The following is a 14,085-nucleotide window of genomic DNA, read 5'->3' as shown; positions in this document are numbered from 1 at the left end:
CACAGATACAGACGCGAGCTCGAAAACTGAACTATAGAGGCCACTTTACATTGTATAACGTTCGCCCATTTCACTGGTTTGGAATGGCCGATAACATTTTGCTCTTACTGTTAAAGCCGCGTGAACAATGTATAGTTGGGACTAACAAGCTTTCGGTTTTCTCTTATTCCCCACTAAAACATTGTCGTCCAGGTTTTTGCAAGGATCTCGCCGGAATTAAGCGCCTTGTCTAATTCATACTCGTGCACCCCTCAGGGGGCATGTGGGGCTAATTTAGTGGCAGCTAGAGCTGGCGACTTTTGCTCTCGTCTTGTGTTTTGTTTCGTTTTGTTTAAACACGATTATATACACATTTTTTTTCTTGTGATGTGTTCGCTTGTGTCTCGACTATGAGTTATATCGTGGGCAGCTTCCGACAGAGCGACGACGCTTGTGCGCAGATTGCACTGCGGACGAGTGTTCGAGGTCCTGCTACGCGTACCACGTCGGCAAGCCTAAACTGCGAGCAGAGTGCGAGAAGTACTTGTGCAGGTGCATCTGGGAAGATCGTGAGCAAACAAGTTCCCCACTTTTTCTTTACTTCTCTGCTTCCAGCGATCAACGAAAAGAAACAAATGTAGAGCTATGCTTTTCGAAAGTAGTTCAGACGCGAAAGCGGTTCATATCTATACGCCACCCCCCCCCCCCCCCCCCCCAACCCCAATTCGCCCATTTCTGTTGCGCCAGAGCCTTAATGTCGTCAGTCAATCGCCTGTTCTGACTGTCAGGAAAAATATCACCATCTGCAGGGAAAACCATATATCGTAGTTTCGTTAAGAACGCCAGAAGCAAATACGAAGTGAAGATCTGTACGACTGATATGCATAGTACAGCGTTTCGATCAGTCTCACAATTATAGGCAATTAAATAATTTTTCTAAACTTTTCGTATATTCATAGCTACTACACCAACTCTGCCTACACGAAAATAATATTGTTTATACTTGTTGTTTTGTAGCCCGCCAAATATTTTGTCACTTTATCCCTGGTATCAGTGACCGACTCGCTGTTGTGGCTTGTATTAAACATGCGATCGAGCGAACCAAGCACCGTCAATCTTTTTTTTTTTTTGATAAGGCTGTTTTAAATGCGAAACACTTCTTGGAGAACCAAAGGCACTTTGAGCGTTTCTATCTATCTATGTAGCCGCCTACGTCTGGGTGCCCTCGTGGTCGCCTCCTTAACTTGGTATAGAAAAAAAATGGCATAAGAAGGCATGAGGATATGACGAACATGACGGTTCTCATCATGACGTGAATAACATGAAAATCCTGTCGTGTACGTCATGAACCCCTTTCCTCCAGTCGCGTGTGGCATATACCCGTATACCACGGATCGCGGTATGCAGGTATACGCCAAAGGTTATTCACAGTTTATGTCTACCCAGGAACGGCGAGAACAGTCATTGGAACAGGCATTGGACTCGACGAATGGAAAGAATAAAAATCAGGACCCAGCAGGAATGAAACCCAGGCATTCTGCGCGGCAGTTAAGTATTCTACCACAGAGCCACGTCAGGTCTTAAAACTGCTTTTGGAAAAAGATCCTGTGCAGGCATCGTGGCGGTGAAACGTCAATTGTTGTTGCAGTTCTGGCTATCTAATTTTATAACAAGGTAACAAACATCACATATGTGCTCCTATAATACAAGTGTCATGCCGGGTTAATGTCAATTGTGGGTCGGCTGTTGGCTTCGCGTTTATAACAGTCTAATAAACATTGCATATGTACACCTATGACTCAGCAAACTACCTTCAAGCGTTGCTCGACCCCGGAGGAATACGCTAACGAATGCTAGACTGATATTCGCATCATCGCACCGTTGCGAACACTTCGTTTCGAAAAACTGACGTTTATGCCCTAACTACTCTAACGAAGTGCTGGGGTTACGTCGGACCATAAGTTACCCTTTAAACACCAGTGCAGTTGACGTGCCTAGTAAGCCCACGATGTGCACACAACTACTCCATTTACAAAAATACGTCGATCCACCTCGTAACGCTTGGCTCAAAGTCGAAAAATGTAGCATATACAGCTACTTGTTGACTGCTTTGCATGAAACCATTTCTCACGTTGCGTGGGATGTGCCGATTTTTTTTTTGTTTTTGATAAGTGTATTTTTATAACCGAACCAATACTCGGCAAGTACTTTTCCGGCAGTTCTAACTTTTATCACTTTTGCTTTTAAAAGGGACCACAGTTATGAAATATCGGCATTCTCGCAAATACTATAAAAACAGTCAAATGAGCAAACAATTCCTGAGATAATCCACTACCATGAAGCTTCCGCGAAAGTTTGATATAGAGACAGCAGCAGTCGCTAGGGGCGCCCTCGCCCATCTGAGGGTAAAGCCCCTTGATCTAGGTCAAGGGGCTTTATCTGAGGGCATCGGAGCGGCGCCGGCGCTGCAGTTCTACGGCACGCGTAGGAACTAAAAAACGTTGATTGTATCTTCAGAGTAAGATTCGGGGAAGCTCTAATACAGTGCAATATACAGTGGAGCTAGAAATTGACGGCAACCAAGGCATGCTGCTTCCGCTGTGCGAAATACTACCGCTATAAAAGCATGTTTCTTCCGTTTTCCTAAAGCATCTAGTGGAAATATGTGGATAATTCAGAGTCCTTCAAGGACTCTGGCGGACCTTAATGCGTCGCGGAAGTGCAGTGGTTGCAACTCTCGACCGCGCATATCAAATCTTTCACTCTATACGCCTGGTGTTTGTATACGAATATATCTTAAAATAGCCTCGTATTTATCGAACCAACGGTCAGTTTGAATGAATCAGTGGGCTTTGAATTTAGCAATTGACGAGGACCAAGGGGTGCTTTATACGGCTTTTCCCTGGTTTTCGTGTTTTATTTTGCGTTTATGTATCACTACGGCGCCGTGCCACGTACGTTTATTTGTTCTGTTGCTCACGCATTACTGTGCAGTTTTCACAGTCCTTCTTTACTGTTTTTAAGGCGAAAGCCTCAGATACCTCATCAAACGCGAAAATTGAGCGTCGGCGTAGGCGGCGTCAGCACGAGTGATGCAAAAAAAATCATCATGTGATGACTTCACCATATGACGTCAAAAATCGCCAAAATATGTGACGTCACGTGATGACGTCATCACATGACATCGTCGCTTTGCGTTGCCTCCGTGATCGCGGGGCCGATCACGGAGGCAGTGCAGAAACAGGCGAGATGCAGAAAGCTTGCAATGCCCCCGCTCCTTGAGGCAGTGCAAAACCACCTTAGGCGCAGACAGCTCTCGGAGGGGGGCGGGGGAAGGTTCAATACATCGACTGAAGGAAAGGAAGATGGCTTTCTCCTTCGAGTCGTCTTAGGCGAATGCATTAGGGACCCTGTGAGTTGATTCCGCTCTTCAGTTGCGACTTCTACTAAATTATTTTTCTTTGTTTCCGGTATTCGTAAGCGTCTCGGTCTTCATCAGGGGTTGATTACATCTACAGTTAGCGTGTCAGAACCAGGCTTGCTTTGCACGACGGTTAGGAATTGTTTATTAACTCGATAGCGTTAAAGAGCTCGTATCGCAGAAATTCCGTCGTCGGCGTCGGCACCGTTGGTTGTGAGCGAAAAATCATCTTGTGCGTGACCGAAAAATCGAAAAAGCTGCAAATAAAATAAACAATAAAAATGTTGGGTCCAAGTGAGAATCCAACCCAGGCCGTCTGCGTGGCAAGCACGTGCTCTACCACACAGCCACGCCTCTGCTTGGAGCTGCACTGAAAGTAACTTTCGTGCTTCCCAAAAATACGCGTCCTATATACAGGTGTCACAGTACGAGATGTAATATCGCAGTAATATTGCGTGGTACAAGCGTACATTGCCATCGGGCGTCACATCATGTCAATATCATAACGATCTTGGTGGTTTATTAAAGACAGCCACCCATTACAAAAGGCACACACATTACTGCGCGTATTCCCTTAAGACCACGTAGTGGGTGCATCGCAACTTCGAAAAAATTTATCGCGCATAATTGCTCCTAATTTAAAGCATGCTACCCATTACATAAGGCACACACCTTAGTGCGCGTATTCTGTTGAACACTCGTAGTGTTCGAAGTGCGCACTAGGGGCAGGATATCGCTATCGCGTTCAACTCTTAAAGGCGAAGCTTAAGCGTCCCCCAATTTTGCTCCACCAAATTCAAACCCTATGTGACCAGCACTGTCAACCAAATATTTTATTTAGGTCAAATATTTGCTCTAATACACATGCACAGCACATACCGTGTGTGTATACTTTACGTTTTGCTTTGTAGGCGGGCGAGCTTTGGACTTTTTTTTCACTAGATAGATACGCCGGGAGGCCGTCGAAAATCCTCGGCACAGCGGCCGGCAGAAGTTTCGGAACATTGCGCTACCTAACACGTCACAACAGCACATCCGACTAGCCACTGGTCCACGCGAACAATATCACTCTAATCGAAGCGCTTTTCGCAGACATGCACATGCGGGGAGTCAAATGTGAAACCCCCAGTTTCTTGTCGTGGTATGGCGCGCTTCCACTTTTCCCGCCGTTCGCTGTCTCGAGGCAGCCAGAACGTCGACACTTTTTCGTCATTTCCCTTGTATCGTGATCGACAGCCAGGTATGCAGCGGGTACACGGCATCCTTTCCGACATTCAGGCACAACACACTATGCACAATGCAGGACATAAGGTAAAAACTGCGCGCTGACTCGCCACGATATTTTGCACTGACACCGGTAGCCGCCTTCGTTTCCGTCTGCCCGATGCCAAGAGACTGGACGCAGCGCCGCGCCGCGCCCGGCGGCCGCCGCTTGCAGTGCACAAAGCTTCCCCATAGAGTTACGGCGAAGCTTCATGACCAGCAAAGTATTGAAGGACTCTCCGCTACTGTGTGATTGCACTACTGTGACATAGATAAGCGCTGACTTCCAACTGAGGATTTATAGACAAAAAAAAAGTGTAGCAATTGGTGTAGTTCTAAATCCTGCGCTAAATGCAGCTATACTGTGAAATCTGAGGAAGTGCGTAGCGCGGGCACCCAGCGATTCCCGTGCGTAGAGTTCCCACTGCTCCGTTCACCAAACCGTTGATGACGGCAATGTTTGAGGTAAGCATGTAGCGTTTCCCCGGCGCGAGTACAACCTTGTTAGGGAGACTCTCAAACTCGGTGTGCGACATGCGTTGTATATTTTTTGCTGCGTTTTAATGACTTCCTGCTTGTTACGGCAATTGAGATACGTGTCGTCTGCAGCGAGTTCCGTCAGGTTGCTTCCCCCTTCAGATGTAGCGACGAAGGCGCCGGAGAAACACCGGTGGGAGGAGCAATTGCGCACTTGTCGAGGCGGTGGCGCCCTCTCTTGCGCAGCGCGGGTGCCAGCCGAACGTTTCCGAAGAGGTTTTAGCAATTTTAAGTTCATTATTGCGATTACTTGTTGGTTATTTCTGTTAATTATATTATTTTACACGTTGTTCGTTTATTTTAACCCGGTTTTGAGCAGTGCTAGCCTTGTTTTAGGCCTCTCTTGACCACTTCATTTTGAGTGTGATCACGCCACGTGAGATCTGATGGACGCCAAGCCGGGCCCGTAAGTGCGACGCACTGAAAACGCGCATATATATATATATATATATATATATATATATATATATATATATATATATATATATATCAGTGCTGGGCAGTCTATCTTAGATACACTATTGGTATCTTGTATCTGTATCGCGATACGTCTCGAAAAACGAGTACCTGTATCTGTATTTCCGATTTCCGATACATTCGATAATGTATCGTGTATCTTAAGATACAAGATACTTCTATCGCAACACAACCGCGCGAAACAATAATCGCTGGCCAAGCTTCGCTTCTCAAGCTGGTACTGGTGCCACTAAGCCATCTGAATAAGTCTAAGGACGGTGACGTTATTTTATTTTTCCGCCAGAGTCGTCCAGTGAGGGCAGAAGATGAGGAAGACACGCGCGGACCTCTAAGACCAGGTCACATACCTTTTGTTTTCTCGATTTCTTTTCTTCTTAGTTGCACCAATGCCGCGACACTTTCTCTTAGCCACTGTCCTGCGCCGCGTACTCCACTGCGTGCGTCGTCTATTGCGCAAATTCTGATGTTGCAGTGTCGCGATTTAAGATTCTCTTGCGTCTTGCTCCGTAACGAAATGTGATGCGTGCAAGAATGAGGTTGCTTTGCGTCTGGTGGATTTTACATATCAGCGATTTGAAGGATCTCATGGATGTAAGTGTGACTTGCATGCAATGAATTAACTTATATGCAAATAAGGTTCTAACAACTTTAGCACCACTGGTACTGATGCTAGATCTAATAGAGCAAGCGTTTGCCTAACAGAAAAAACTTGGCGTACCGTATTTTTCACTTCCTGCTACATTTATTCAGATAATTTATGAAATCATAATTTGATTATTAATACAAGTACTTTCTTAGCTGTTATTTTGCATCACATACATTACCTAGGTCTCTGCACTGTTTTTCCGGCGTGGTCACTGCAGTATATCTTTTGTAACGCGCTCCCAAAATAACATTTCTGCTTTTAGTCTTCTAACTGCTTTATTTCTACTACTGTTTACACATTTACACGTTGCCAAGGCGATATTGAAAACAAATACATTATGTGGGCGTGCCTTGAGTATACAGTACAAAATATTCTGCTTACCGCTTAAGAAAATAGCGAAATTGAATTTGCCTTATAATAATGGAAATCATTAGGAGCCATCTTAAAGATGTTAGGAGGGGGATTCGAGAAACGTTGTTTTACTGAATGCTCCGTTTTACTCATGAGCATCCCAACGAGCCGTTTCAGGCAATTTTCCATAAGCACTGAATTTTCTATTGTCTCAACAAGTAAGTTTACATTACTTCATGCTCATAGCTATTAAGGGCGCCGCCTGTATTGTGTTTCTGTGATCATTCAATGTGAATGTTTGATACAAAACCACCTCTCTATTTTACTTATATTTGTTTTCGTGTTTTAGGCCTGCTTAAATATTTTCGTATTACTAATCGCCACGTAAAGGGAGCTATAAGCGGCAATAGCGCGAATAGCAGCGGTGTTCTGCGGCGCTTTGTGCAACTGTACAACACGTCTGAGACATTTCTGTGTTGCACATGTTCTCTCCTTAAAAAAAGAAAATCCAAAAGATTGCACGTTAGTGAGTACATCAACAAAGACTGCCTTAGGCCGGCAGCTAAGTAGAACACGGAAATTCATTGCAGTTTTACGTCATCGACGTATATACCAGGGGTCTCAAACTCAGCTTGTAGCCGACGGGCCGCAGTCGCGAAATTTAGCTCCAAGGGCCGGGACAGTGAAAATGGTGGGGTCGGAGAGAGTTTGAATAAATTGACGTTGCCAGTTGAAAGGAGGCTTTTCCCATATATCATATATAGGTCATTTCTGAAGGAGATTTGGAGTCAGGATTGGAGAAACATCGATACCGATGTACACAAAGAGTGAAATCTGCGCGGACTGAAATATAGAGTTTTTGTTCCATGGTTATGTTTCAGCACATGGTGACCACATGTTCCTCACGAAAGAAATGCTTCATATCAGGCATGTCTGTGTAGCTCACGAACACACTTAACTAGAAAATAAAAACAAATGGGACGGAGACGGTCATGTATGCCGGCCGCGCCGCTAGCGAATGGTCTCAAACCCCGTATACACCATGCGATCACCCCCCCCCCCCCCAAAAAAAAAAAAAAAAAAGTCGCTACTAGCGTTGTTGCTGCTGTACACCTGTTCGGATATACGGTATTGTGCAAACTGTCTTTTACGAACAAGGTAAAAGTCCACACCGGTATTTGCGCCATCGTGCGAAGGCTTATTAGTGACGTTATTGTGATTATATGGCAACCCGGGGTGCTGGCTGGTCGGCAAGCTGAGCAGCGACTCCCATCAATTGCAAAAATGACAAGCAAGAATCGCTGTCAGCGAAGTGTATAAAGAGTTGTCCTGCGAAAAAGCCAAAACAAACCCATTAAGTTGTTTTGAAAAGAAACTAACGTATTTTGAGTAAGAAGGGTAAGACTTTTGAGATGCTAACAGACATTTCATTCAAGTGAAACAAATTAGGTCACAGTTAAGAAATTTTCAAGCAGACATTCTCGTGTATAGGCGTTTGCTGCTACATTATATGGATCTATAATAACAAATTTGAGTATGTTGCCAAGTATCGTATCGGATACAATTATTGCGGCAGTATCTTGTATCTGTATCTCCAATACTTCTTGCCTGAGTATTTTGTATCGTATCGCGTTACAATTTCAAAGTATCTTTGCCCAGCCCTGATATATATATATATATATATATATATATATATATATATATATATATATATATATATATATATATATATATTATATATATATATATATATATATATATATATATATATATATATATATATATATATATATTATATATATATATATATATATATATATTATATATATATACGGCGTCACATTTCTAGAAACATCCTGCATGTTAGTATACTCTACCACGTGAGCGCACACGATGTTGTTGCGCTGTTCCTGCACTGTTGAAGATACGAGTAGATTACCATCTAGCACAATCTCAAACCTTGCTTTGTATACGTTGCGAACCTCCGGCTCAGTTGCTTATTATTATTTTTTAATTGGTACAACGCAATCTTGCGATCGATATTGAATAAAGGCGATGTTTCATTTTGCTTACTCTTCGGTGGACTGGACGCCTCGTCGCATATCTCTTTGTTTCGTGTTACTATTTTCATTCTATTGTTTTATTTTTTTATCTTTAGCTTCATTACTCGTGTTTTTATTTGATACCTTTATTCTTTTATACTGTTTCGTTTTTTTCTGTTGAGTTTGTTTACTTCTTTTCGTTTTCTTGATGCTCATTTCGGTCAGAAAACGACAATGCGCATCATATCATTTGGAGAATGGGGGTGAAAGCGCCCTAGGCAAGGCGATGTCTTCAAAATTAAACTATGGGACTCCACGGGCCGAAACAACGATATGTTTATGAGCCACGCCGTAGTTGAGGACCCTGTAATAATTCTGACTACTGGAAGTTTTTTTAAGGGAAGCTGAAGCACTTCTGAAAAAAAAAAATACTTCTCGGAGCTGAACGAATAGCTCTAGGCCGTCCGACAGGCCGAGGATGCCGCCCGAGTCCAGGGACTCCGAGCCGCCACCTGAGGCCACCAAGACCATACTGCCGGCCCATTCTGTACAATAAAGTCTATTTCTTATTCTTTGGAGCGTGTAAGCAGTTTGATGCCTGCTGAATTGGAAAAGCCATGTGAGAGTTCTCTAAAGTGAACGGAAATAGCACTTTTTGGCAACAAACAGAGGCTGTGGCCACAGGGCTTCTTGAGATGCTGAGCGAACGCAGTGACACCATCCTCGGTATCCCGCGTCATCTGTAACAGCAGCACTGCGGAAGCGTGGCCTCCTCGATTAGCTGCAGCAACGGTACGTCACGAGTTAATCACGGAGGCCACGGTTGAAGATACGAGGGACGCATGTTCACGTAGCGCTCGGCTGTTTGTCGTTATTCCAGATATCGTAATCCAGCTGCAGAACTTTCAGCTTCGCTGTACTTACTTGAGCCTTCGTCACATAAACAGCGCTCTCGCAGTTCGAATCAGTAAAGCGGCGGGAACCTTCCGTCGGAGTGCAGCACGGCTCCGTCATAGGAACCGAAGATGACATAGGTTTCCACGCCCACACGGGCGGAGCAAGACGAACTTTTCTTTCGCGTATTCTAAACAGTGTTGGCTGTAACGCGTTACAGGTAACGCCGTTACTGGTAACGCGTTACTTTTTTGGTAATTTTAGTAACGTACAGTCGAGCGCGATATGACGGTTATCGCGCGAGCGTCGACCGGCCTAGCGTCCCAGGGACCTAGCGGCATAGTTCGGAACAGTAAAAAATCAAGATTACGCATTCTTCTCGCCATCGTTGGCTGTTCCATGCTGCAACAATCGCCCCTACGACGTACTCTACACCCTTCCTCTCTATTTTAAGCTTTCCATTCGCTGCGATCAAGTGTATTTTTAGTTGGCTCTTATCTCCGCGGGCGATAGCAAACTTGCTGGGAAAGGTCCGTGCAAGCTGGTGCTTGGCACTGCTTCGTTTAAACGGCTTCTTAAGTTGCACAAAATATATCGCGTTGTCATAAAAAAAAAGAAAATGTGTCTTCCTCAGACGGGAGTAATCGCAGCTTGAGTAACAGCAAAAAGAGTGAGTGAAGCTTGCCTGATACCTCCCTCTCCTCGAAAGGGTATTCTGGGACGTGGCGCTGTTGTAGTTCTTGGTCGACGCTCGTACGATCACCTTCAAATCGCGCTCGACTGTACTCGTTACCATTTCGTAACTGTAACGGGCAGTGTACTTACGTTAATATTTTTCGGTAACGTGAGGTGTCACGTTACTCGTTCCTTTTTATTCCAGTTATCCCCGGAGTCTTACACAAAACTCCTTCTCGTAGGCGCCACATTCCCAGAGCTATTCTTATGTCGTAGCGGCGGACTGCTATCGGCCTGCCAGGTGTTAACAAGGGTATCATTCTGATGCGTCCGTCGAGCGCCTATTTACCGTATCTGCAGACATATTCACTAAGAAGAGAGGCATGCTGTACGACGACGGCTTAGAAATATAGCTGTTGCTTAAATTCTACAAGTTGTAATTGTCAGGAAGTTGTCCCTGTAATACTACAGCGCTGTTTATCAGTCCTGTTTTCAAAATAAAATTCGCGTCTACCTGCTTCTAACTGCGCGTATACGTTTCTGGTTGTCGAAATCATGAGCGAGCGAGGCTTACCTTCAACGCCTTCGCATAAACGCTCGCAATTTTCGCGGCAGTTAGATAGGTTAAAGAGGCAAAAATGTTTTATGCTGGAAATATTTTTACCGGGACTATGCAATTTAAGGATTTATTTATTCCTACAAGGTCTGCGCATATCTTTTGTACGCTAGTAGAAACACGCTGTCTGAATTACTCTTAAATCTGTTGAGAAGTCAGTGACGTTTTGTATCCGGAGAGCGTTGATGATGAAATCTCATTTTCTATTTACTGCCACTTCGAGAAATGGCTTTGCCATGTGCCACGAAGTTATAAGCCACCGCATGTAACTCTACAGTAAACATTAGGCCAATATTGCTGAAGTCCGGCACACTTGTGCAAAGTTTTCTAGTTAAATCAGTAATTCACCTAACATCGTTGTTTTGATCAGAGGCTTTATTTGAAATATAAATATGAGGTTTATTAAATTGATGTTGTGGTTCTTGCAGCGAGGGTGCACTGGTCCAAATTTCTGACTCTAGAGTAATGGCACAAGTAACGTGCGTTACTTTTTTCCGGTAACGGTAACGGTAACGCGTTACCTTTTTTTGTAGGTAAGGTAGGATGGTAACGCGTTCCTTTTTTGTTAGCGTAACGAGTAACGTATGTAGTTACTGTTTTAATAGTTACTAACGAGTTATGTATTTAGTTACTACCACTATGGGTTATGGGTTTAGTGCCTTGAATAGTGGATTTCATTGAATGTATCGGTCTCGCCTTCCAGTGGAAAGGCATGTCCTGAGCGGGTTTGAGCCTTGGTCTGGTTGCTAACGCGACTTCACCCGTCGTGCTGAAGGTGTCCATATTATATTTGTTTATTTCCCTCATTGTCCACCGCCACCTAATCAAGAGACACGAGAGTAGCTTAGCTTAGTACATGGCGACAGCACAACTCCTCGAAAATTAAAAAGTCAGTTTCACCGCAAGGGCGAAGCAATGAATGCGATAGCAACAAATTGTAGTGTTACACGAAGTGAGGCTGGAAGCTAACTGTTTTGTATCCGATCTCTAACTACAAAACGCTGGTGTAAGAGAATACGGCCGCTCCAGGGAGCGATGCTCTCCGCATAGTCACTTCGCGTAGAGAGCGGAGTACGTAGAAGGGTATACGAGCGGCCCGCTGTGATGGCTTTCGAGATAGCGCGCGCGTCAGCGATCGCCACCGCGCCCTTAGATTCAAAGTTCAAAGTTGCTCCTCGAGCGACGCGACCCCCCCCCCCCTCGCGTCTTCGCGTCTTTTAAAGGGGCCCTGCAACACTTTTCGAGCATGCTCAAAAAGCGCTGCCGATCGGTAGTCGAGGCTCCCGAGAACACGCGAGCCAAATATTACAGCGATGCGCACGGCCTGGAATTTACAATAAATTCTCAAAGTCAGCTGAAAATCGCTCCCTCTTCTCTCGACAAGTGATGTATTAGTCCGCAATATATGACGCGATTGTCGGCAGTTCCACCATTGGCTGATGTTATAATCACGATAACACCCTCATTATTACTTTCGTTGTTAATTTTGAGTTCAATAAGTAGATAATATGTATGTTTATATTCTGTTATCACGTTAAAAACACCGAACAAACATTAATATTAGCACTTCCGGTCTCACCGACAGCTCGTCTGCTCGTAGTTGCGTGGTTCCGTTTTCTTCGCCATGCGCAGTGCCGAAAACGTGAATATTTCTGTGCTTTTGACCATCGCCGGTTGCCGTTGAGAGTGGCAGCCGTTCGAGTGTTGCCTCGTCAGCTGAGAACTGCATCGTCGGCACGTTCTCACGACCGACCGAGGCACGGGCGCAGCGTGTCTCCGATAACAATGCTGGCGTCCGGTAATGGCGGCGCTTCGGGGTCGTCTGCCAGTGCCGTCTTACGAGGCGGTGTATCGGAGTATGAGCCGAAACCGTTCTCAGCTGTCATTCGTTCCAAACGAGCGCGCAGGTTTGCTTCCATGGTTGGCAGAGCGATGAAAACACTACGGCGTTCGAGGTGCACACCCAACATTACCAAACCGACGCGCAGTTTTCAAGCACGCGCGATACACAGTGCGATCGGCTCCGCTCGACGAGAACGACGCAAGCCGACCGGAAGTGGCGGCACAGACCACGTGGTTGCGCCCAGACGTCAGAGAGAAAAAAATGTAGAAAAAACTCCGCCGGCGCTCTTGGGCGGATCCTCGCTCCTCTGCGCTGCCTCCCTCGACTCGCAGCCTAGCTTTCCGCGCGCTCGCGGCGTTGAGTTGAGGGAGAAAGCTGCGGAACGTGATCTCTATAATTTGGTAACACCACTTAGACTTAACGGATTCGAAAAATTTTTGCGGCATATGACTCGTGAAGAGTCATACGTCAATAATGAGACTATTCCAATATAACTAAGAAAGGTGTTGCAGGGCTCCTTTAAGGCTCGTTAGAGACGGGCGGGGAATTTCCTGTCTGCTTCGACGGCAGGCCTCTCGAGCGGGGTGATGTTATCGCATGCACCCTCCGAGCGATGGGCCGGCTTGCTGGAACTCTGCTTCGGCCGCGTTCGTCGCCCCCGCTCGCGCTCTTTTACCCGCGGTAGAACATACAATGCGCGGGGGATCTTATGAATTTGGACTTCATACCGGAAGGACATGACTGCGACGGCAAAAACCCGTCGAGACTGTCCATATAATTGCTATCGCCATAATACATGGACAGAATAGTGCTCATGAATTGTCGCCTCGTCTGTATATATCTTTATTTTGCGCTATTGCTCTGAGCCGTAGTCACGCAAGATGGCGCATTCAAGAATTTACGATTATCCACACGTTCCGCTGCGAAAACCTTGATTTGGGCATGTATGTTACGAAAAGGATGAGTTGAAGTACACGAGATTTTTGTTTGGGGGAGGGGGATATGGGGTGCAGAATGGGGAAATAAGCTGCACGTGGCCGACTCCAAACCCGGTGGCTTGAAGCGCGCTCGTTTCCTTTTCACGTTATTGGCACAAGGTGGGACTACGTCGGTAGATCTTCGTTTGTAGGGTATCTCTTTATAAATAAGGAGACCTGTTTAGAGACAGCTTCATAAGGATTTTCGTGGCCTCGGAATAACTTCTACCAATTACGCCGAGGTACATAAATTATGGATGTCAACACGCGAGCTATGAAGCGCGACTTGCAAATGCTGGATGCAAAACTCGTTCGCAGCCTTCCGACCAGGGCGTTTCTTTAGCTCCGCGCAGTAATTCTCACG

The 14,085-nt window shown here is 45.4% G+C and overlaps 1 protein-coding gene across 1 annotated transcript in view; it reads left to right on the top strand.

The window, feature by feature from the left end:
• Positions 1-14,085, top strand: part of LOC119406746 (uncharacterized) — a 56,253-nt gene that overhangs the window by 14,908 nt on the left and 27,260 nt on the right. Inside the window, exon 3 of the mRNA XM_037673509.1 lies at positions 441-548. Coding sequence (XP_037529437.1) covers positions 441-548 — 108 coding nt within the window. The remainder of the gene's footprint in view (positions 1-440; positions 549-14,085) is intronic.

This window comes from Rhipicephalus sanguineus, chromosome 1 (assembly GCF_013339695.2).
Source record: "Rhipicephalus sanguineus isolate Rsan-2018 chromosome 1, BIME_Rsan_1.4, whole genome shotgun sequence".
Taxonomy (NCBI): Eukaryota; Metazoa; Arthropoda; class Arachnida; order Ixodida; family Ixodidae; genus Rhipicephalus; species Rhipicephalus sanguineus.
Note: the sequence above shows the minus strand (reverse complement) of the source record. Positions and strands in the feature narration are given on the sequence as shown.